The following is a 22,796-nucleotide window of genomic DNA, read 5'->3' as shown; positions in this document are numbered from 1 at the left end:
GCCCTGAGATGCAGCCTTGTCTTCATTTTGATGGATGCTTGCCCCTGTGCAGCAAAGTGTCCTGGCAGCAGCATTACAATGAAAGGTGCTAGTGTGCTACAAAGTGCAGCAATGAAGTGTAAAACTGTATTGTGGGTGGGTTGGTGATGCATCATGATGACCTCGTGAGGCTTGTACACATCTGATGCTAATCATTGTGGGGGGAGGAGGAGAAATGTGGCCTGCCAATGGAGTGTGCTCTGAGATGTTGGTGACTGCTGGCTAAGTTGGAGGCTGAAGAAGTGCATGGCAAACTGGAGTTGTCAGGTACCTGCACTAGCTTCCATATCATAAATGTGGGGTAAATCCAGTACTTGTAGAATGGGAAATTGCAGATCAATCAGACAAGCTTGGGTACTTGGACAATGACAGGATGCAGAACTGGGCTGAGAAGTGTCAGATAGAGTTCAATCTGCAAAAGTGTGAAGTGATTTACTTTGGAAAGTTGAATTTGAATGCATATTACAGGGTTAAAGACAGGATTCTTGGCAGTGTGGAGGAACAGAGGAATCTTGGGGTCCACATTGATAGATACCTCAGAGTTGCTACACAAGTTGATAGGGTTGTTAAGAAGGCGTATGGTGGGTTTGCTTTCAGTTGCAGAGGGATTGAGTTTTACGAGCCATGAGGTTATGCTGTAGCTCTTTAAAACCTTGGTTAGACCATTCTTGGAATATTGTGTTCACTGCTGGTAACCCCATTATAGGAAGGATGCGGAAGCTTTAGAGAGGGTGCAGAGGAGGTTTACTGGGATGCTGCCTGGACTGGAGGACATGTCTTATGAAGAAAGGTTGAGGGAGCTAGGGTTGTTCTCATTGGAGTGAAGAAGGATGAGAGGTGACTTGATGGAGATGTACAAAATGATGAGAGGCATTGATAAAGTGGATAAACAGAGGCATTTTCCCATGATGGAAATGTCTATCACAAAGGGGCATAATTTTAAGGTAATTGGCGGAAGGTTTAGGGGAGATGTCAGAGGTAGGTTCTTTACACAGACAATAGTGGATGTGTGGAATGCACTGTCAGCAGTGGTAGTAGAGTCAGATGCATTAGGGACATTTAAACGACCCCTGGATAGACACATGGATGATAGTAAAATGTAAGATCCGTAGGTTAGTTTGATCTTAGAGTAGAATAAAAGGTCAGCACAACATCGAGGGCTGAAGGGCTTGTACTATGCTATACTGTTCTATGTTCTATGTAACAGCATGCAAGTGGGCTTCTTGTTACTCACTAGAGAGATTCTTATCTTGTTGTTCAAAACATGAGGTGGAATCAGACATTTTTCACGATGACTAGAATTAATATTTGCTGATCTCGCTAAATTTTCCTAACTTTGTCCACATGTGTTCAGGGGCTGGAAAGATTTCACCCTGATTTTCTACATTTGTATTTGTTATTTATGGATCTGAAAGAGTTAATACTGAGAAATGCTATAAAGGCACCTATTACACTGATGTCATATGGACTTGTGGGCAGAACATCTTACAATCTTGAAGGACTGAGACCTAATATATGGTACTTCTCCTGACATAACTGCTATTGTTGCAATGTAACCTCTAACTAGTTGCTCACATGCAATAAACTACATTTTGTCAACTACAAGAGACTCTTCCAATGAGACCAGGAAGTTATTTGTCTGTAACAGACTAGACCAAGGACTTAAAGAACAATGGTGGCAGCAACCTTCATTTAGAACAGCTGATGATATAACATAGTGAGCTGCCATACAACAATATTGTCCTAAGGCAATCCGAATATCTCATGTTTTTATAAGAATGACTTTATTCTTCAGAATCTGCCCCAGTTCTTCAGTAATCTACGATGCATTTTATTAAAACAACAAACCAGCACACATACTTTTAGAATATAGACAGAGCCGATGTCTCCCTAAGAAATATGTTAGTTTGGACTTTTAATTTCTCTTATGACAAGCATGTTATCACTATTTGAAGTAGAAAATACTGGAAATATGCTGCAGGTCAAACAGCACCTGTGAGTGGTTCTGATCATAGTCAGAGACATTTATTGTGGTTTTTCCCTTGAACGATGCTGACTCATTTGCTGTGTGTCCTCAGCCTTCAGATTTCAAATTGCAGTATTTGTACTTTGTTTTATCTTACTTTCCATTCATTAAGGAAATATTTCAATTAGAATTAGAACAATAACTTTTTATCCCCAATTGTATATACTTGTGTATGTTTAATTTACGCTTGCTAACGATCATGATATATAAGAGATAAATGAATAAAGTTTGCCTTCAGAGTCTTGGTCACAGTAGTTAACAGTAGGACACACAATATTTAGTTCATATTTTAAATATTTGACATATGAGATTTTCATATATCAACTTACGCTTCTGCATTATTTTCTTGAAAACTAACCAAATGAGGAATGGATGGGCAACTGTAACTCTAGTGTTTCGATACAGCTGTTACAATCAGTGCAGTGGAATGCTCAGTGTTCACAGGACAATGTACTTCACAGTCTCCATTTGTTTAATCTGACAGGCTCCCTTGCCCATTTGGGCTGTTATTACTTGTTTCTGGCATTGCTTTGGGTTAGCATTATTTGATGTGGAGGGAGGGCTTTGACCTTTATACTTAGCTGTGATTCTTGATTTTTTTTTCTCTCAATAAAATCCTGAAGCTGCTGAACTATAGCCAAAAGCATCTTGCAACCTTATGCAACAGCGCTAATTCCATAAATCTTAGTCACCTCTGTTACAGATTTGAAGCTAGAGCTGGGGGAGATTGATAGTTTTGGTTAATCGGTTTTTCTGCAGTCGGAAGAAGTTTATTGCCCCAATTACTACTCTTGATAATTTTGTAACTAGCAAGGATGATAAGTAACAAGAGGTGAGCTTATAACCTTCAGGTGACATAAAGATTTTAAATCCCTCTTTTCACTCTCGTTCAAACCATTGCCTGTTTTAGGAGAAACATAGTCTTGTGATGACAAAATGATGACATTCAGACCAGCAGAACCATTACATCTGAGACACAAAATCTCATGGCATGTAAATGTTTTGAAATCCATCCTTTTACTCCTCTGGTTATTTACATTAACACTCCATTTCTCTTCCATTAAAAGTCAAGTGTTATCCCACTGTAGAGACTTCAAAATGTTACGAGGAGGTTCCATATAAAGCTATGTAAATAACACAGTGACACTTCATTCTTTCTTCCAGCTTGTAAAGTTGGATACTACAAGGCTTTGTCGACAGATCCAAGCTGCTCGAAATGTCCACCCCATAGCTCTTCCACTCAGGAAGCTTCCACATCCTGCACCTGTGAAAGGGGGTACTTCAGAGCTGAAAACGATCCCTTGTCTATGCCCTGTACAAGTGAGTCTAATTTTCATTTTGTCTCAATTGTTTGTTTATTGAAGTGCAATTAGGTCCTTTATTTCACCTACAATTCTAACAACAAAGCAATCTTTATGTAATAAATGTGCAATGATACATTAAACATCTAAAAAAAATGAATGAACAGTTGTGCCTTAATGGTACATGAATCTGAGATGATTTTCATCCTTTGACAACAAAACAGAATGCTGGCACATTACATTGTACAGCTAAAATAAACAGCATATGTATCACCCAGCATTTAGTTTAAAACGAAATGCCAACAGTCAACATTTAAGTGTTACTAGAGTAATAGGAGTAAAGTAGGAAAACTGCATTGTATTTAATCTCTCAATTCAAGGAAAAAGGTAAGTGGAGGAATTAGACTGCTGAGCAGTAGTGGTTCAAGATCTATTGGAGATAGCCAAGAATATGAGAGCGCTTTCAGGAAAGTGAGGAAGAACTATTAAGGGATAGGAGTTCAAGGTCATGGTAGGTAACAATTCTTGATTAGTTGATAGAGCTGCATACTTAGTGTGATGCATTTTGAAAGGCCATCCTTTTTAGGATCCCTGTTGTGCTATTGACTAAAGTATTAATCACATGGAGACAGGAAAGGCATCAATAATCAGAGCTGGAATAGTCAAGTATAGATGCTGAGGTACAAGACAGCGATGATGAATTCAGCCAGAAGGAGACACCAGCAGTTAAGTCTCAATTGTGCATGTGTTAATAATAATGTACAAATAACCAGATCGTTACTTCCCTCAAATGAAATTGTTGGCTATTAGAAATTTCAAAAATACCAACAAGATAAGTCATGGGATTGTTATCCAAAATGGAGACACTAACTTGGACTCTGGAAATGGAAATTCAGTACCAATTACCTCCTGCAGAAATAGTTTGATATAGGTGACAGCCATTCTCTGGTTCATTTCTTAGGCAATGCCTTGACCGATTGATCAATTTGAAAAATCTGTTGCTGGAAAAGTGCAGCAGGTCAGGCAGCATCAAAGGAGCAGGAGAATCAACGTTTCGGGCTGAATCTCCTGCTCCTTTGATGCTGCCTGACCTGCTGCGCTTTTCCAGCAACACATTTTTCAACTCTGATCTCCAGCATCTGCAGTCCTCACTTTCTCCCAATTGGTCAATTTGCCTTGTTAAAATGTAAACAAAACTTGGCACTTCATTGTCAGTCGTCATTAACTGATGCATTAGCCTGTACAAACCGAGTTCACTTGCTACACCTGTCATACAATAGAAATGTCATTTTCCTTTGTTTAGGTATTTCATACAAATTGTCTTGATGAGTGCAAGGGGAAAATCTTTGACAAAATGTGTCATTTTTAATGCAAAAAATTTCCTGTACCAACGGAATTTTATTTTTAAAAGTAAAGCGGTTTGATTTTACTGAAAGTTTTTTGTGGATTAATTAAGAAGTTAGGATTTTGTTATTCACTAAAATAAGTTTGTTAAAGTAACTGCTGCTTGTTTACTCTGACTGGATAGGTACACATCAAAAAATGAACATGGTTTGTGCAGTAGTTAAATCTCGATACTGATTAAATTTCATTTTATTAAAATTAATATAGTTATCACAGTAGAATGGAAAGGTATCAGTCTATCAAATAGTTTGGAAATGTGTTGGCAATACCAAATAATAGACTGTACAATATAATGTTATGTTTTAATCACATTTTCAACTGAATGCAGAAAAGACATGACCTTCACTGATGCAGTGTTAATTTAAATGATTCTTTGCAGTGTTCAAACATTGCAACTGTTCCTTAACGTAACGTTCACAAACACAACTTTCTTATCAGTTAACTCTTTTATACGTCCCTTGGATTTTTCAATTATGGTTTTGTACTCGGGGAACTCTTACGCAAAATAGTTGATTTTAAGAAATCTCAATGTTTCCATGATTTTTCAGCCTAGACTTTCAGAAAAGGGAACTTAGAATATGTGCAAAAAAGCAATGTAAAGCTAATGTGGGTACAAAATTAAATTCTGTAAATGTACCATACATCTATATTGTTTCAAATTTTACTAGAATTAAAAGAATCTGTATGTTTATCAAGAAACCATTTCAAAGGGGTACTCCTCTAATGTTTCAGTAAACCCAAATGAAGATTTTTTTTTAAAAATGGCATTGGTTGTCACGGAGTTACTTATTATCGTACTAAAAACTTCACTCTTGTCCACCTTGTCATTATTTTACTGGCAAGCCTGGAAAGAAAATATTGGCAGACAATTGAACTAATATAATAGGAAGTGGTCTTGTGGCATGGTGGTGGTGTCCCTAAGTCTCAGCCAGGAGGCCCAGGTTTAAGCCCCAACTGCTGCAGAGGTATGAAATGACATCTCTGAACAGATTGATTCAGGGGGCGGGGGGAAGGAATGTAAGTGTAACAGGTAGGTGCAACCTCTACAAAGAAGACATGGGGTACAGAGATTTGAATGAGATCAAGTTTATAAAAATGCGAAGTTGGAAAACTAGTTGGGGGACCCTTGGAAGAATAGAATATGGCGCTGGGAAATGGACGAAGGGGGTAATAAAAAAGATGAACAATATTATTGAGCTGGAATTAGTCAGGCTTTATGATGGACAAGTTCGGTTTGGAGCTCAGTTCAGAGTTAAAATCCACAAGGGCCTTTGTGAAGTGCTGATTAGATGCTATAGAGAGTCTATTTCATTGATTTCAAGCTCTTTCTGTTGTAATTTTCCATTCTAATTTTATTAACTATAAAATTTTATTTTCCTAAAAGATAATTTCTGAACTCTGTCTGTTATAGGAAGTTTATTGTTTGCAATCTTACTTTTGCCCTTTGCTCTCCTGACACTACATTGTTTCTATCTTCCATCATCGCTGACCTTTCACGTAGTCCATGCCCTTTGGAACTCACTTCTGCAGCCTTGTATAATAACTTCACTGCAAGATTGTTCAAAATTGTGACATTTATAGCAAAATGGTCAAAAATCAACTTGCTCCAAGCCAAGTTTGGGGTTGCTAATGGGCTGCAAGATATAATGCAGAAAATATTTGTCAACAGAGGTTTGGAAAGAAGTACATTACCCTTTTCCATTGGAATGAAGCATTAAGTGTAAATCTACTTCTCATGTTGAATGATAAATGGTGCAATGCCAAGGAAACCTTTGCTAACAGATAATGTAATCGGAGTACCACCACTTGAATAAACTGGCCTCCAGCAAACTACACACTTTCCATACCTGTTGAAAGAAATCTATTAGGGCTGATGATATGTGGATGTGTCAAGAAAGATTTTTAAAAAATCCTTTAAGGGTAATAAAGTAACTGATTTCTCTTGTTTACGATCATCCATTTTCACAAATGTGCCTTTCTGCTTTCATGGTTGACAAGATTTATCAGTTGCTTGGGCTAGCCATATCAGCCCATCATTGAGTACTTTTAGGATGTTGGTCAGAAGTGATGAAATTAAAGAGTTTCTGAAGTCCTTCATTTAAACCCCTTTCAAAACTAAACTTGGATACTCTGCATTTCAACACCACTTTTAAAAGACATAGAAATCAGAAAGCTTTTCTTAAATTGATTTTTCTTCTCTGTATAATTCCAAACTTTGAGTCCTGCAAACTCTTTCTCCACTGTATGATCAATGGAGAAAGATAATGGATAGACCAAATGTGAAGGAGTAGGATTTGCATAATGTTATTATTTTCTTCATTTTTAAGACCCCCACCTCCCTAAAATCTTCCATTCATATCTTACTTTACCACAGTTAATGGCAATTAAGGTACCATTTCCAAATCAAACAACACAAAACTAGGCAATTGAATGATGGTAGATTATTTGGTTATGTATTCATTTACAGACCTGTCAGACCTCTAATCTCTGACTGTCCATATTCACTTACCATCATGGTAATCGCAAGTTGTGCTATTACTTGCCCTAAGCAGGGAGCATCATGTCCAATTGTAGTTGCCTCCCACTACTTAAGCTGTGTTCAGCTAACTTAAGATTGGCCAGAGCTCTAAACAACTAGCATCTGAATCTTAAGGGCAAATTAATGCATGCAACTCAGTCATTACTTTTCCAAGAATGACTACATTTCAGAAATTGGCTGCATAGAGCTTTATGATATCCTTGAAGTTGTGAAAGGCACTATAGAAATGCAAGTTCTTGAACCAGGGTTAAGTCTTATTTTTACAGATTGTTATATTACATCAAGTTTGGATTGATTCCTGGTAGACGATATATTTGCAAACAGTATCCCTATTCATTCAAAGTAAACCAGGAAACTATATTTCAGCTACTTCTACAGCACTGCTTAATGCATTTTGGTTCAGGTCATGTCAGTACACTTTAATGTAGCTGTTAATCCATTTAAAGTAAACATGAAGCATTAAACATTGTGATTAAAAATTGTATGTATAAGAAAATAAACCCACAAGTTAGCAGTTGCAGACCTGCAATTAGTGATTCTATCTGTGTTTTTATTGTGCTGTAACAAGTTATGGCAGCACCGTGGCAAGATACTTGCATGTAAAACCATTCCCTTCTAAAATTATTTCATTTTAATTGCCTTTAATTTCTTTGCTCAATGCGGATCACTTCCAGCAGTAAGAACAAATGAATGCCACTGAACTTTGCTCTTATTAAACCCAGTTCCCACCAATCCCAGAACCAGGTGCAAAGAGAAGAAAACTGAGTTACATGAAATGCATGTTATCAGTATTGATTTTCTCCAATAAAAAGTAATTATAGGGTACTATCTGAAAGGAAATGTTTTTGTAGTGAGGATTGTAGATGTAGATTGAAACAAAATATAATTATTCTACAGTGCACCGCTAACCCCACATCAGCAGGAGTACTCTGAGAAATTCATTCCCTTACTGACGTTTTTATATCTTTTCTTACATATTGCATTAACTACAGTTCATTTCCAAATTAAATTTTTAGCACTAACTGCATAAGTCCCATTTCCAAAACATTCCTGTTAGCTAATGAGGTTTGATAATGGCATTCCTGAATTATTTGGAATGCAAACAGCGGTCTTCGAAGACCCTGGCAAATAACTTGGAAATGGTTAGAAATGCCAATATGATAGTTTTACTTAACGTTAAAACACTCATTCTGCAAGAACAGTAAAAAGCAAATTTAATTGATATTTGTAATTTTAGTTGAATTAATAATGGGATGATTGTAATTGTGCAAAGCACACAGCTGGATTAGTAGGTAAATGGCTGCCCCTTCACTCCAGGCTGCGGCATTATGCAGCCTTTCCTTTTGGTGAGCTTCAGGCTTCCACTTTGTTGTGTAACCATGTCTCTCTTCTTTAGTGCACTGCTCCTCAACTCTTGCAAGCAGCTGCTTTCCAGTTTTACGCCTCACTGGTTCCCTCTTTTAGACACTGTCGTGCCCTGTCCCCACATAATAATTATTGACTTTTGCTTCCAAAAAGCTCTTATTCAGTGTGGGACATTTTCCCACGTGAACACAGAGCATTCCGTTGTGATCCAGTTTGAAAAGTCCAGTCCACAAAATTAACTTAGAATAAACGACAAATATTTCCATCCAGTTTTTAAACTATTTATTCTTTATGCTGCTTTTTCCAATATCCTTGCTCATGCATATTGAATGTGATTTTAAACGTGATTTTATTGTTTACAGTATAGAACGCCATGGTAAAGTTTACAAGTGCAGCCAATTGCTGTGTTCTGAACAAGGATTGATTTTCAGGAATTTATGCTGTGCTTATTTGTGTAAGGTATTGCGAAGATACACAAAACAGCGATAGTTAATTTGACAGTGTTCAGTAAAACTGTTCTCCAGAACATCACCAATGATGCTGATGTCACTGAACAGATTATATTCAATATCTGTTCACATTTCTTGGCAGCTCTATGTTTTTACTTGCTTTTTGCCCATGGCCATTACATCAAGTTTAGAAATCCAAGATATCCAGGTTAAACTGGAAGGAAATACAGCAACCAAGATGATTAAAAATAAGCTTCATGTCTGTGTTTGAAAATATTTGACAGTGATTTATTTTCAATAAATGCCCTTAAGAGCCTTAAAAATGATTAGATGGATTGAATATTGTATCAAATTTTTCAAACACAATAAAGTTGTCATTCACTGGATTTTTCCACTCTAACCAGGACCACCCTCTGCACCACTGAATTTGATTTCTAACATCAATGAAACATCTGTGATCCTGGAGTGGAGTCCTCCCCAGAACAATGGAGGCAGGCATGACGTTACCTACAATGTTATCTGTAAGAAATGCACCAATGACCTCAGCCGTTGTCATCCTTGTGGGAGTGGGATTCATTTCATCCCTCAGCAGACTGGTTTGAAGAATACCAAGGTCTCCATCACTGATCTTCAGGCTCACACCAATTACACCTTTGAAGTTTTTGCAGTAAATGGAGTAACAAATTCGAATCCCAGCCATGACCAATCTGCCTTAGTCACTGTCACAACCAACCAAGCAGGTAAGTCTGCGAAATTACTTAATTTTCATAATTGCTGCAGTATTATTTGACAATTTAGCCATTTTGCATTTGAGAAGTATCGCCAGAAGTATTTTCACTGTGCCTGAGGTCACATTAGAAATGTTCAAAACTTAATGGAGTTCTTTATGAAACTTTTTGTGCTCGTTAAGGGGGAAGGCTTTTGATTCAGTACTGAGAAAGCGTGCATCTCTAATCAGGTATTCACTGAGCAACACCAGGCATTCCCTGGCCAGCTAGAGCACAGTGAGATGTACATTAATGTTCTTCATGCACTGTTCCATCAATACATGTCTCTTCCAACCTCAGAGCAATGCCAATTTGACATTGATCCAAACATCCTATTGTGTAACTGGAATGAGATTATTAGTCAGAAACAATTTTGCACAGTTAAATATATTCACAGTTCACAAACTCATTCTATATAGTCCAATAACAAGTAAAGACATTTAACCCATCAATTTGAGCCACATTTAAACCCAGATCAGAAAGACAAAAGGAAATGCAAAAAGTTGCCAGACTCCCAGTTTGACTACATTTTTAAAAGTGAGTTATTTGGTATTCAGTAGAATAATCCTTGACCCATGCATTCAGTAAAGAATCTTAACCTCAATATTATAAATCTTTATGGTGTGGCCAATGATTTGAATTATTAACCAGTAATACTGTTACAGATTCAAGAATAATAATAAATATATTCTCCTAAGGCAGGGAGCATGAACATAAAGTTCTCTTTCTGCTTAAATGAGCCACACTTGAAACCCGCAATTATAGCTTAAACTGTTGGTTTTTTTTCAAGCCTCACTTGAACAAGGACTAAAACTATGAATACATCTAACTGCTTGTTTGTGAAACGCTTCAATGGTTTTCTATCCTCCATTTATAAATTCAAAGCAATGCAGTTACTTTAAATACTATCTCCAAGCATGTCCTGGGAGTACTTCGTGCTTTTCATGGAAGCTCAGTAATGCAAGTATCAATTTTTTATTGATTGTATATTGTCTAGACTGCTCCAGTTACTTGATGTGGTTTACCTTACAGAGAGTACAGCCAACAGTTATAATTTTAAACAAATTGTTTTGAAAAACAACTGTGCAGAAACAGATTGATCACTTTTTAAAAAAATAAAATCAAGATCGCATTTTTGTGGTAGGGAAATCAATTAGTCGAAAGTTGGATTTTCCTGAAAGGTTCTTTCCAAGGTGCCTAGGCATTACTTCAGTGAAACGAGCATAATTCTGCAATAGTGGCCATCTATCATTCCTGGCATTGAGGTGAAGACTGTGTTTTAATTGTTGGCCTCAGTATAGAGTTGAGTGAATAGCAACTGATAGGATTTTGAGGAAAGATTTTAATCATAGCAGTGATATGCAAAACCTTGGACATCAAGCCTTCTAGAATATTGTAATGCAGATTGAATATTTAACACAAGTATATTATGATTATTGCAGGAAATTAGTTTTCCATTGTTATTTGAGCAACTGGAATGTGAAAACATGATGGTGTTGACTTCTTATAGTTTTCTACCTGCTCACTATACCTATTAAAGGGGGTAACATAGTGAAATTTGAAGTATATGCAGACATGTACCAAGTAATTGATCAATCTGGACTCCAGTGTATTTACCCTTGTAAGAACACATACAAAATCCTGTCTAGTGTTTCAAGGCCTCAGCAGGAAAATGGGGAATGATTTTCTTCCATTTTTACAGCACTTTGTTAAATGCATTGACCGGAAACTGAACAGTCTTACGCAGAGTTTGACAGTTGCAGGAGTTCAAGGTTTTCTTGGTCAGACTGACCTAAACCTGAATCAGGCTCCAGCATGACTTTCAACAGCTAACTTCAGAGCCAGCCAGTGATGTATCTCCAAATAAAAGTAGGAAGAAATATGAACTGTCTTTATGCTGTTACATTTTTTTCAGGTCAGATTCTGGGAGATAAAAATCTGTGAGACTGCACCTTCATACCGTGACAGAACTTAGTTTTGTATTGTATTGCTGGGGCAAAGATTCTAATCTCTAGAGATCCAAACTGAACAACTGACAGCAAACAAAGTGACTATATTTGGAAGAATAATGCAGTTGTGTAATTTTCTATGTGAAGTGCTTTTTTTCACAGATATTGAATGTTATGACAGTTCAAGTGTTGAGGCGCTGCACTGCATGGAGTAGTACTTTTGTTTTCATGGTATAATTTTGATTAAATGTTAATCTTGTATATCCTTTTGTATTATTTCCTGTAGGTTTGCCCTTCCTCTATTTTCCAAAATATTAAAAGTTAAGATACATTTGAAAAAGTTAATTTAATTCCATTGTCATCACCATCAAAACTGCCTAGTATCCAAATTCCAATCATCAATGTTAACTGGTTTAAACTAATTGGATTATAGCTATTGAATGGGATTGAATGTCCTGAGTAGCATCTCTTGTGAAGCTAAGGAAATGCAGCTCACAAATATTTTCATCCTTTAGGTGAAATCTTTATTATGGGCAGCTAGTGTGTAAATGTGGAGCTGGTTTAACTTCATGTACTGTATATCACAAATCTGGAGCATAATTGCATATAACATTGTGCAACTTAAGATTAGGTGTCCTTGAGGAAGCAATTCTTGGACTTAACAATAGATGCAGAAACTGGCACGAAACATGGACCATCTGGCAATGTTGTGGATCTCATTTTAGCAAATTGGAAGTTGAACTTTGGTGGGGGGAGTAATTGCACTGTTAGGGATGGGGAGCAAGTTCCATGGGGTTTAGCAGAAGGAATGGCAATAACCTTTTCCTTTACTGGCTGCCTCTGAACAGGATCCCAAGCGTAAACAGAAGAGTGATCTCAGCCAATGGAAACACAGCTGACATCTGCTTTCACAGTAAATGGATGTGAAGTATTCTTGGCTCTTTACAATGTTTTGTGTAGAATCTATGTTAAAGTTACACTGGTTGTCCCATCATGCACAGCAATTAAAATGTTGACAGTGTGCTCGAATTTACCTCAGACCAATCCACTGCTTCATGAATTCAAGTCATTTTCATATTCACTGATGGAATCCCAAAGGGTTGAACTTTCTTGTGGTGCTTCCATGTTCCTGTCAGCAATCTGGAGAATGGCCCCTTGGACAAAAACCTTATGTAATTGGACTTGAGACCTAGTTAATAATACAATTTAGCACTTACTTAGAATATATTTACAGCAGAGTTAGATTTTGATGGACAAGGCCATTAAAGGTTCTGTTAGGGAAGGAAAAGGGTGTCTACAGGAAGGTGGATTTGAAACCACAACAGCTATGACCTTGTTGAATGGCAGAACAGGTTCAAAAGCATATGTAATCCACAAATATGTTCCCATATCTAATGAAAAAATTGAAATAAATAACAATTGATGAAAATTTGCACTTTATGATATTGTGTCTCTGACATCATAGAATTATCTCTAGATGGAGTAAAACTGGAACCAGCACCTTTTCAAGCATTGTGTCATAGAATCAGGTCTACAAATTTTGAGAGAGTACAGGACACGCCTTGTCTGGTAGGAGGCCACAAGCCTGAAGAAATGTAAGGGTCACAAAAATGGTTGTAATTACCAAATAAGCATTCTTTTTACCTGCAAGTGATTTTGACCACTAAAAAATGCTAAGTGTCACTCTCTCTCCTCCAGTAAAATTGTCTTACGGTCAATGTTTAATCTTTCTTCACTCCATTGCCTCATAACTACAACATTCTTTTGGATCATTATAGTTTTTAAATGTTTTGCAAAATTAAGTTTGCTGTAGCACATAAGTGCAACAATTGCAATAACAGAGATAAACTGAATATTATGGTAGTTTTCAATAAGTTAATTAAAATTTACTTTGTATAGCTGAATTAGCTTTCTGATCCCTGTATTGATTTTTTTTTGACATTCTATCTTCCAAATAATTGACAGGGAAATGTTAATAAATTTGTAACAGTATTGGAAATGCTTTATGGAGTAAGCTTAATTAACCTAAGGGGAAATCAGGAAGGTCTGTCGAGTAGATACAGCGAAAAGGCCATTTTCAATCCAAAAAATTATTTGTATCAATCAAACAACTTTAGATGCAATGTGGTATGTTATTTTTAACTGTAGCAATGAATACGTTTACTTTATATGCCATTTATATAATATGCTATATAAGGTGTATAAACCTTTTTTTCAACAAACTAGGGAACAAGTTCAATTTAGTGTTTATATACACTTTATAATCCACACTTAATTATAATGATCTAATCTTGGAAATTTGCAGGATGAAGGCAGATTGCAAAATAAGACTTAGCTGCATTTAAATATGCATTGTCAAAGATTAGAATTAGATGAGACACTCCTTAGCATTTTCGCATTGACAAAGCTGTGAAACTGATACAACTACAGGGTGTTTTACTGCATGTTCCCGTTGCTGGTATGTTGGTAACAATGGGCATTGTACCATTTGCCAGAGGACTATCCCTCTAATAACAACAGGCACACTTTTTTATTAGCTCACTGTAAACACTGGCACCAACATTATAGAGGTCAGGGAAATTATTTTGCTTTTGTTGGCCTACATGAATCTCCACAGCTATCATCTCTGGGAAATAGCTATAGTCAAACCAGTAATTAGACATGTCCAATGCAAACATAAATTTATGTATTACATCATTGACAGAGCAACTTTGAGGGGCAGGGATGGGGTAACTTTGAAAGGAGTGGTGATGCCTGTGCAGTGTGTTTCTGTGTTTAAATCAGGTTACAATTTAGTAGAAGCAGATTCAATAGTAATTTACAACAGGGCATTGGAAAGGAAAATCTTGCAAGGCTATGAGGAAAAAACATTGGAATGCAAATGATTAGATAGCTCTTTCAAACTGTTAGCATGACCACAGTGAGCTGAATGACTGACTGTCTTCTGTGTGTATGGCTGTATGATTCAACACTTTGGGAGCAGAGAGGGGAGGCAAATGTTATGGAAAGAGTTAACTATATACATGTAGTTACAAGACACAAGTCAGGAATGTGATGGTATACTTTCTCCATTTTCTTGGAGGGCAATTCAACAAGAAGCTTGATCCCATTTAGGACCAAGCACCCCATACGATTGGTGTCCCAACCACAGCCTTCAACATTTGCTTCCTTCACCACCAGTGCACAGTATGAGCAAAGTGTATCTTCTGCAATATGCATTACAGTAATTCACCAAGGCCCTTCCAAACCTGTGGCCCCTACACCTTATAAGCGAAAGGACGGCAGTTGCAAGAACACAATCACCAGCAAGTTCGCCTCCAAGTCAGTAACCATCCCTGACTCGAAACCCTAATGCCATATTTTTCCACTGTCAAATTCCTGGCAGGACCTTTCTGACAGGCCTGTGGGTGAATGTACCCCAGTGACTGCAGTGGTCTAAGAGTGCAACATGCCACCACCTCCTCCAGGGCAATTCATAATAGACAACAAGTGCTGGGAGAAAGTGAGGACTGCAGATGCAGGAGATCAGAGTCGAGAGTGTGGTGCTCGAAAAGCACAGCAGTTCAGGCAGCATTCGAGGAGCAGGAGAATTGACGTTTAGGGCAAGAGTCCTTCGTCAGGAACCTAGCCAGTGATGCCCATGCCTCATGAATAAATGAATAAAAATTCTACAATTAACAGCGTTCAAACAAAGGTTTATTAGAAGTGAAGTTGGACATGGGTGAAGATGCAAAGCATGTGGAATTGCTGTTAACTTGTTCTACATTCCCACCATTATTCAGTTGCATTGACTTCAGTCTGACTCAATCGGATAGGTCATGTAATGGTCTTTAGTCGATTCCATTGTTCTTGATTAACGCCCATTGAAGAATATGGACTTTCTGTTCATATTGCTAAAACAAAATCCAGCTTTGTGGTCACAGGACTCTACAAAAATATAAGTAGTACTGTTAAGGCTCTAGAAGATTTGTCCATACGGTAAATAAATTGTGCAACTTCTGCTCAAGAGACTCTTCATTTTGATGAATAGAATGAGGGATAGGTTACACATCACCATTTCTAATTCCCAGCTTGGTAAATTAGATAGAGTCAAGGAAGAACAAGAGTCTCCTTACAGTTAGTGAGGAAAACAAAAGGACCAGTGGTGAGAACCAAAATCTCTTCTGTAATAGGACTAAGACTTAAGAATGCTTTACCACAATGCTTTAGTGGTATTATCGCTAGACTATTAATCCAGACACTCAGAAATTGTTTTGGAGAACAGAGGCTCAAATCCTGTCATTGCAGATGAATCTGGAATTAAGACTTTAATGATGACAGTGAAACCATTGTTAATTGTGGGGAAAACCCTATCTGGTTCACCAATATACTTTAGGGAAGGAAACTGTCATCCTTATCTTATTTGACCTAAATGTGACTCCAGACACACACCAAAGTGTTGATTCCTCTGGGCAATTAAAGATGGGCACTAAAAGTTGGCCTGGCCAGAAACAAACACTTCTAAGAGTGAATTTTTAAAAACAGCTTCTGACTGCAGTGGCAGAGGTTGGGATTTTAAAAAAAGAATTTGGACAAAGTTTTAAATTTTTAAAAACTCAGAAATTTTATGATATGCTGTACTTGCAAATACATATGACAAATTTACACTTTAGGCTACTAAACCAAATGTGAAATCTATAATTCATGTTGGGATGCAGGTGTTAGGTGCTAAACTCCCACAAGAATCTTGCACCAAAGCTTAATTTATCAGTGGGAAGCTAGGTTGTGATTATTACAAGACAAAATGAGTCTGAGGACTATCAAAGCTGATTGCAATCCTGCCCTTATTAACTGCCCACATAAGAGTTCTTACTAGCATATGCCACTGGATTGGTATCACAGTAGAAATTCTACAGCAAGTTCTTCCCTTTAAAAACTGAGGAGAAATGCTGAAGGCAACTGTAATCCTCCTTACCACTGATCCAGCAAAGGTCTCAAATTTAATTCAAACCTGATCTATTACACAACAGGATTACATCACGTATTATCACATTTACTCACTGTCGAATTGAGGTACATCTCACACTGGTTTTTAAATACAAATTGGAATTGTGTTCAAACATAACAAACCCCACTAATAGTTATTGCTGGTGAATGGTGAGCATCGTCAATGGTTAAAGCTAAAGTCAGTCACCAGAAGATTTGCACTGTCCCCACCCTAACTCCTAACCCACTCCCATTTTAGACCATGCCTTCAGCTAAGTGGTCCCCATATTGTGTAATTCTATTCCTGAAGCCCTAGATTTCTACATTTAGAACCTCTTTCATATATTAAAAAGACCCTTTAAAACCTGTCACTGACCAAATTCTCAGTCCATTTGCTTGACCCTTAATTTTGTTCATTGTGAAGATTGTCAGAAAATTTTTATACACTAATGACATGGCACACATGCAAGAAGCTGTTGCTCTGTCAGCAAGAAGTCAGCCTGGGAAATCAGTCAACTTTAAACTAGGAAATATTTTAAACAAAATCCCTTCCCGATTTCCTTTTGGTTATTGGCAATGAACATTGCTTGGAGAATCAGAACATCTCTGAAACAAATTCTACTTAGCACATGCTGAAAGTAATTAATAATCTTTTGAGCTCACCAACACTTCTTCCTGTGAACAGATCAAGTCGGGCTAGAGCCAGACAATTAGCTCACAGTCAAATTTATCTCATCATACTCTCGTTCCAAATATCTTTGATTTCTTGGTGCATAATGGAAATTTTATTGCCTATAAAAGGCTCTGTGTCATTTGACTGCAAACAGAACAGATGGTGAGATAGTTTCAGGCAAAGAGTAATCACATTTCTCAAAGTACATCGGGCATCATTAAAGAGGGGGGTTACAGAGTTACAAGCTCAATTTCTTTTTCTTTCATCATGCAAAAATGTTTTTGTGTCCAAGTGCTCACAGTTGTAACTATTGTACAACATTTGGTTATATTGCAGAGGGTTCCCCACACCATAGTAAATAAGGGCACACAGGGGGACTGAATTACAAACTTTAACATGTTACACATGTATGCTAAATTATAATTTATTCTTTCATAAATAATATTTACACTGAACATAGAATTTGATTAAATTCTCATACTTTCACCTTTCTTTAATCATAGCTCAATTTTCACAAAAAAATACATTTCTGTAGTAATTTCCAAAACGTTTTTTTAAAGGCAGTAAACAACCTGTGCTAAGCAAACACAGGGAAGAATAAAAGCTGACACATTTGTGTACTAAGTGCACTTCTTGGTGTTCTTAAGAACAAGACATGGCTGGTTGGTTCATTTTGTGTGGACTCTTTTGCATTGGGCATTTGTTAGGGAAATAGTATTAGCAAACTGCCAAAACAGGATTTTCAGCTCTTTTTTTTGCTTCATTGGCTCTGTTGGCTCTATTCCAAAACAGATCTGGCCTTGAATTAGTATTCCTCAGGGAGACATTCCTGATTTTACGATTACTATCCTACATTGGCCAAGTAATTATACCTGATGTAGATAGTGTGGCCGTGCAGAATAGCTGCTTTGCTCATTTCCTGAGACTGAGTGACAGTAAAGACGTTTGCTCTCTGCTCTTGTGGCAATAAAGACATGTTTCCCAGATCCTATGAAAGGTTTAAGGCAAATGTGAAATCAATGATAATCTCTGTATTCTAATAAATCTGTCATTTTAGAGTTTTTTTGTGAACCACAGCTTAAGTTCTTAGAAACGGTTATTTTGTCTAAAGATTACAGATTATTCATACCAACAGAGTGCTGAAATGGGTACTGGTGCTTTGTTGATAAAAGTTTAACCAGAATTGTTTGGACTCCCTGTGGATGACAGTTATTAGCATACCCAATTCATTTAAAGTACAAAACGAAAAGCTGTCCTGTTTGGATTGGCTTACACATTTGAGGTGTGCATGCTGAAACCCAGGTAACAATTCGCTTTTAAAGGTTAACCTGGTTTGCTTGTTTTCACAAGCAGTATTTCTGACCCGATGTGTCCTTTAGCAACCACTTGACCCTGCATACAACAAATAGGAAAACAGGTTAACCAAACAGCCATTAAGGCATTCCACACTTAAAAGATTAAGGAGTTTTAGCCTAATCAGTCCCCATCTGCAGATTTTGGGATGTTTACCTCAAAAAGAGCAAGAAAAAAAGTTTTGAGCTAACTCAAAGCCCCCATCCCATTTCCTGATGCAGTACTACAACAACAATATGTATTTCTATAATGGTTTAAATGTAGCAAAAACATCCTAAGGCATTTAGTTTCAGATGTCACAGAGTTATTATTATTCTTAATTTGAGAATTAGAACCAGGCCCAGGCTTTTCTTTTTACATGATTGAATTGGTAGTTGAAATGAACACTCGTTTTGGAAACAATTGAATTTATTTTATATCTTTAACATTATTTAGAATAATACTCCAAGTCTGGATATTTGGTCATTCTTTCTAGAAATATAAAGTTGGATTTTTACAGCCCTCTGCTGGGCATGTTGTTTCTGCAGAATCTATGATTGATGGATCGACCATTACCTTTCTGCCCACTCCTGACACAGTTATTATAATAAAGTGGGTGGTCAGAGTCAGTATTTCAACCTCTATTTAAAAAAAACATAATGGACAGCTGAGCTTGATAACAAGCCAATTGATCTGGCTATGATGTGTGCCCTGCCATTAACGCAGTTGGTGTGGACATGGGCAGATGAGCAAGAGTGGCAAAGCCACTGTTTTTAAACAACTTTGTTAAACAGGTGGGAATGGAAGTGAACACATTGTTCAGGGTGTTCCCTGTGGTCTTTGGTGGCACTCCATATTGTACCTCCCCACCTGGATTCCAAAACATAGACCCTCCCCAATCCCTCTCCCATCTAAAACACCCTGACCCACCTCTTTCTAGTAGCCATGTCATCGTCATCCCAGTAATTTCCCGCTATCACAGCAGTGCCATCTACTGAGTTCTAGGAGAACAAGAGACGGCAGAGCCAGGTGGCAGGACTTACTTCTTCTGATAAGTAAAAGTCCGCTGGCTGTTCACTAAGACCACTGGTTGCATGCTATCACTGCAAGATTACTTTTTTTAAAAAGTGGCCTGGTTCCAGCTAGTTCACAGTCAACTTTTCTCCATTGTAAGTCTCAACTCGTATTCAGAATACAGTGTTTAAATTCATTAAGGTGTTCAAAACTTCATTTTTTTCCCCTGATTTGAAGCATTTTAGCAAATACAAAGAATGTTCCTGCAATTTAATAGTTAAATGTCATTTTTTGGAATATTGGACTCTGCTGGTTTCCTTTTTTGAAAAAAAATCGACACTGTTCTTCTCCAAAGCCTCAGTTGATAAATAATTTGTCAGCCTTGGCTGAATAGTAGTAGAGTAAATGTTTCCCACATCTACTTTACAGACTGACACAATCTTAAACTGACAGATTAAGATTCATATTTTGGTGGCTCTTTAATGCTGATGTGTTGGGTCCTTTGGCAGTGTATGAAGAACAATGCATTTACCATCAGCTAACCTCACTGAATAAAAGAAAGTACCTTTCAGTTATGACATGAAAAAGCTAAGGTTTACATAAATAAAGATTTATTTGCTGGGCAATTTAATAGTCATCAAATTAAGTAAGAATGGGGTGGCACGGTGACTCAGTGGTTAGCACTGCTCCCTCACAGCAGCATGAATCCGGGTTCAATACCATCTTCAGGTGACTGACTGTGCGGAGTTTGCAAGTTCTCCCTGTGTCTGCATGGTTTCCAATAGGTGCTCCGGTTTCCTCCCAAACATGTCTAGGTTTGGTGGTTTGGCCATGCTAAATTATCCACAGTGTCCAGGGATATGTAGACTCGGTGATTGACCATGTGAAATGCAGGGTTACAGGAATAAGGTAGAGGGGTGGGTCTGGGTGGGATGCTCTTCAGGTGGTCCGTGTGGACTCGATGGGCCAAATGGCCTACTTCTGCACTGTAGGGATGCTGTGATAAAAACAGCAGCATAATCTGGAGTGGTTCTAATAATATTTAGAGATAGCCTTAGGTTTCTCTTTGTACTTTAAATCATCAAAGTACTTCAATCTGTCACTTTTGGAGCTCACCCCACCCCACTCCTGTTGTAAGTCGACAATATGTAACATACAAAGAATCACAGGAGTTAACATAAGATACAGAAGAATGACTAGGGAACACCAGTTAAGCAACATGAAAATTGCTAAAACCAGCTGTTTCTAGCCTTGTGATGTTCAATCACAGTAAAATCCCAAACTTTCCAATGTCCCAAGAGGTTCTCAAATTCATTTTTGCTGATCTGTTTTGACGTGATTGATTTGAAAACACAAATGGCAGTGCTTAATTGTTAAAGATAGCCATAACACATTAGAAGTACAGATGACATATTTCGACCAAATCTATTTACTGGAACAGAACAGTGGTTCCAGCAAAATGATCGATGGGTTGTATTTCTTGACTGAAAGGTGCGGTAATAGATTAACTCCTTACTGCTTGGTTTGTAGTCAGTTCAGTTCAATAAATTGCAATTATATTTAGAAATTGAAACATTTCATGAATTTGTGATCTGATTTTAAGCAACATTTTTTCCGACCTTGCTGTTTGATTTTATTTTGCTCAGTTAACATAAAAAAAACACTTACACGGTTAAATAATGAGAGACAGCCCAACACATATTGAAAATGCAGCAGTTCTTTAAAAACGTGTCACCTACAAATTGCTTTCCAGCAGAATGCTTTGTTTTGATATTTAGTTGAGTCGAGGCTGACTCTGAAGGAAATACATGTTTCTCTTGGCAGGCCATAAGTCTTCATTACCCAATTTTAAGAAAATATATTACATTTATTGGAGAGAATTGGCAGAAACAAATCAACAGCACTTTGCTTGGTAGAAGTACATTTTAATACTGGAATGCAAAAGCCGCTTGAAGATTGTCTGAAATTGAAAATAATGTCATTTCCGTTTAGCAAATGAACTGCTGCTGTGCATAATATAAACTGAATGCTTTCCAGCTCATCGTTACAGTAAAGTTAACTTGAGCTCCAATTATGTTTCCAACTAAATGAAATAACACTGTTTTTGCAAAGTTCCAACCTAAATAATGCTGGTTCTGAAAACTATGTCTCATGGTGCATAACCCATAGTTTCAATTAAAGTGTCATTGAAGTGAATAACCTAAGCTATATTTGAAGTGAAGTGTTATCTGCTGTTTAAATCCACTGTTAGAGACGAAAAAAAAAACTGCAGATGCTGGAATCAAAAGTAGACCAGCAGGAGGCTGGAGGAACACAGCAAGCCAGGCAGCATCAGGAGTTGAAGAAGTCGAAGTTTCAGATATAAAGAAAGATTATTCCTGAAGAAGGGTTGTACCTGAAACGTGGAGTTCTCCATCTCTTGATGCTGGCTGGCTTGCTTGCTGTGTTCCTCCTGCTTGTCTATTTTAAATCCACTGAACTATAAGGTGAGTCTGCTTGAAATAACACAAGCCTGTGTAGCTTTAGAACATAGAACAATACAACACAGAACAGGCCCTTCGGCCCACGATGTTGTGCCGAACATTTGTCCTAACTTAAGCACCCATCCATGTACCTATCCAATTGCCACTTAAAGTTCGCCAATGATTCTGACTCTGCCACTCCCACAGGCAGCGCATTCCACGCCCCCACCACTCTCTGGGTAAAGAACCTACCCCTGACATCTCCCCTATACCTTCCACCCTTCACCTTAAATTTATGTCCCCTTGTAACACTCTGTTGTACCCGGGGAAAAAGTTTCTGACTGTCTACTCTATCTATACCTCTGATCATCTTATAAACCTCTATCAAGTCAACCCTCATCCTTCGCCGTTCCAATGACAAAAGGCCTAGCACTCTCAACCTATCCTCATACGACCTATTCTCCATTCCAGGCAAAATCCTGGTAAATCTTCTCTGCACCCCCTCCAAAGC

At 37.6% G+C, this 22,796-nt stretch overlaps 1 protein-coding gene across 3 annotated transcripts in view; it reads left to right on the top strand.

Annotated features, from left to right (window-relative positions):
* Positions 1-22,796, top strand: part of LOC122555846 (ephrin type-A receptor 4) — a 110,902-nt gene that overhangs the window by 50,113 nt on the left and 37,993 nt on the right. For 2 of the 3 annotated variants that reach the window (XM_043702044.1, XM_043702045.1), the window contains exons 4-5: positions 3,230-3,385; positions 9,528-9,863. In XM_043702044.1, the coding sequence (XP_043557979.1) occupies positions 3,230-3,385; positions 9,528-9,863 (492 nt within the window). Of the gene's footprint in view, positions 1-3,229; positions 3,386-9,527; positions 9,864-11,805; positions 12,030-22,796 lie in introns of those variants that run through there. The other variant, XM_043702046.1, reaches the window with a different exon arrangement.

The sequence above is a fragment of the Chiloscyllium plagiosum genome, chromosome 13 (assembly GCF_004010195.1).
Source record: "Chiloscyllium plagiosum isolate BGI_BamShark_2017 chromosome 13, ASM401019v2, whole genome shotgun sequence".
Classification (NCBI taxonomy): domain Eukaryota; kingdom Metazoa; phylum Chordata; class Chondrichthyes; order Orectolobiformes; family Hemiscylliidae; genus Chiloscyllium; species Chiloscyllium plagiosum.
The sequence above is the reverse complement of the archived record's forward strand: the minus strand, read 5'-3'. Positions and strand labels throughout refer to the sequence as shown.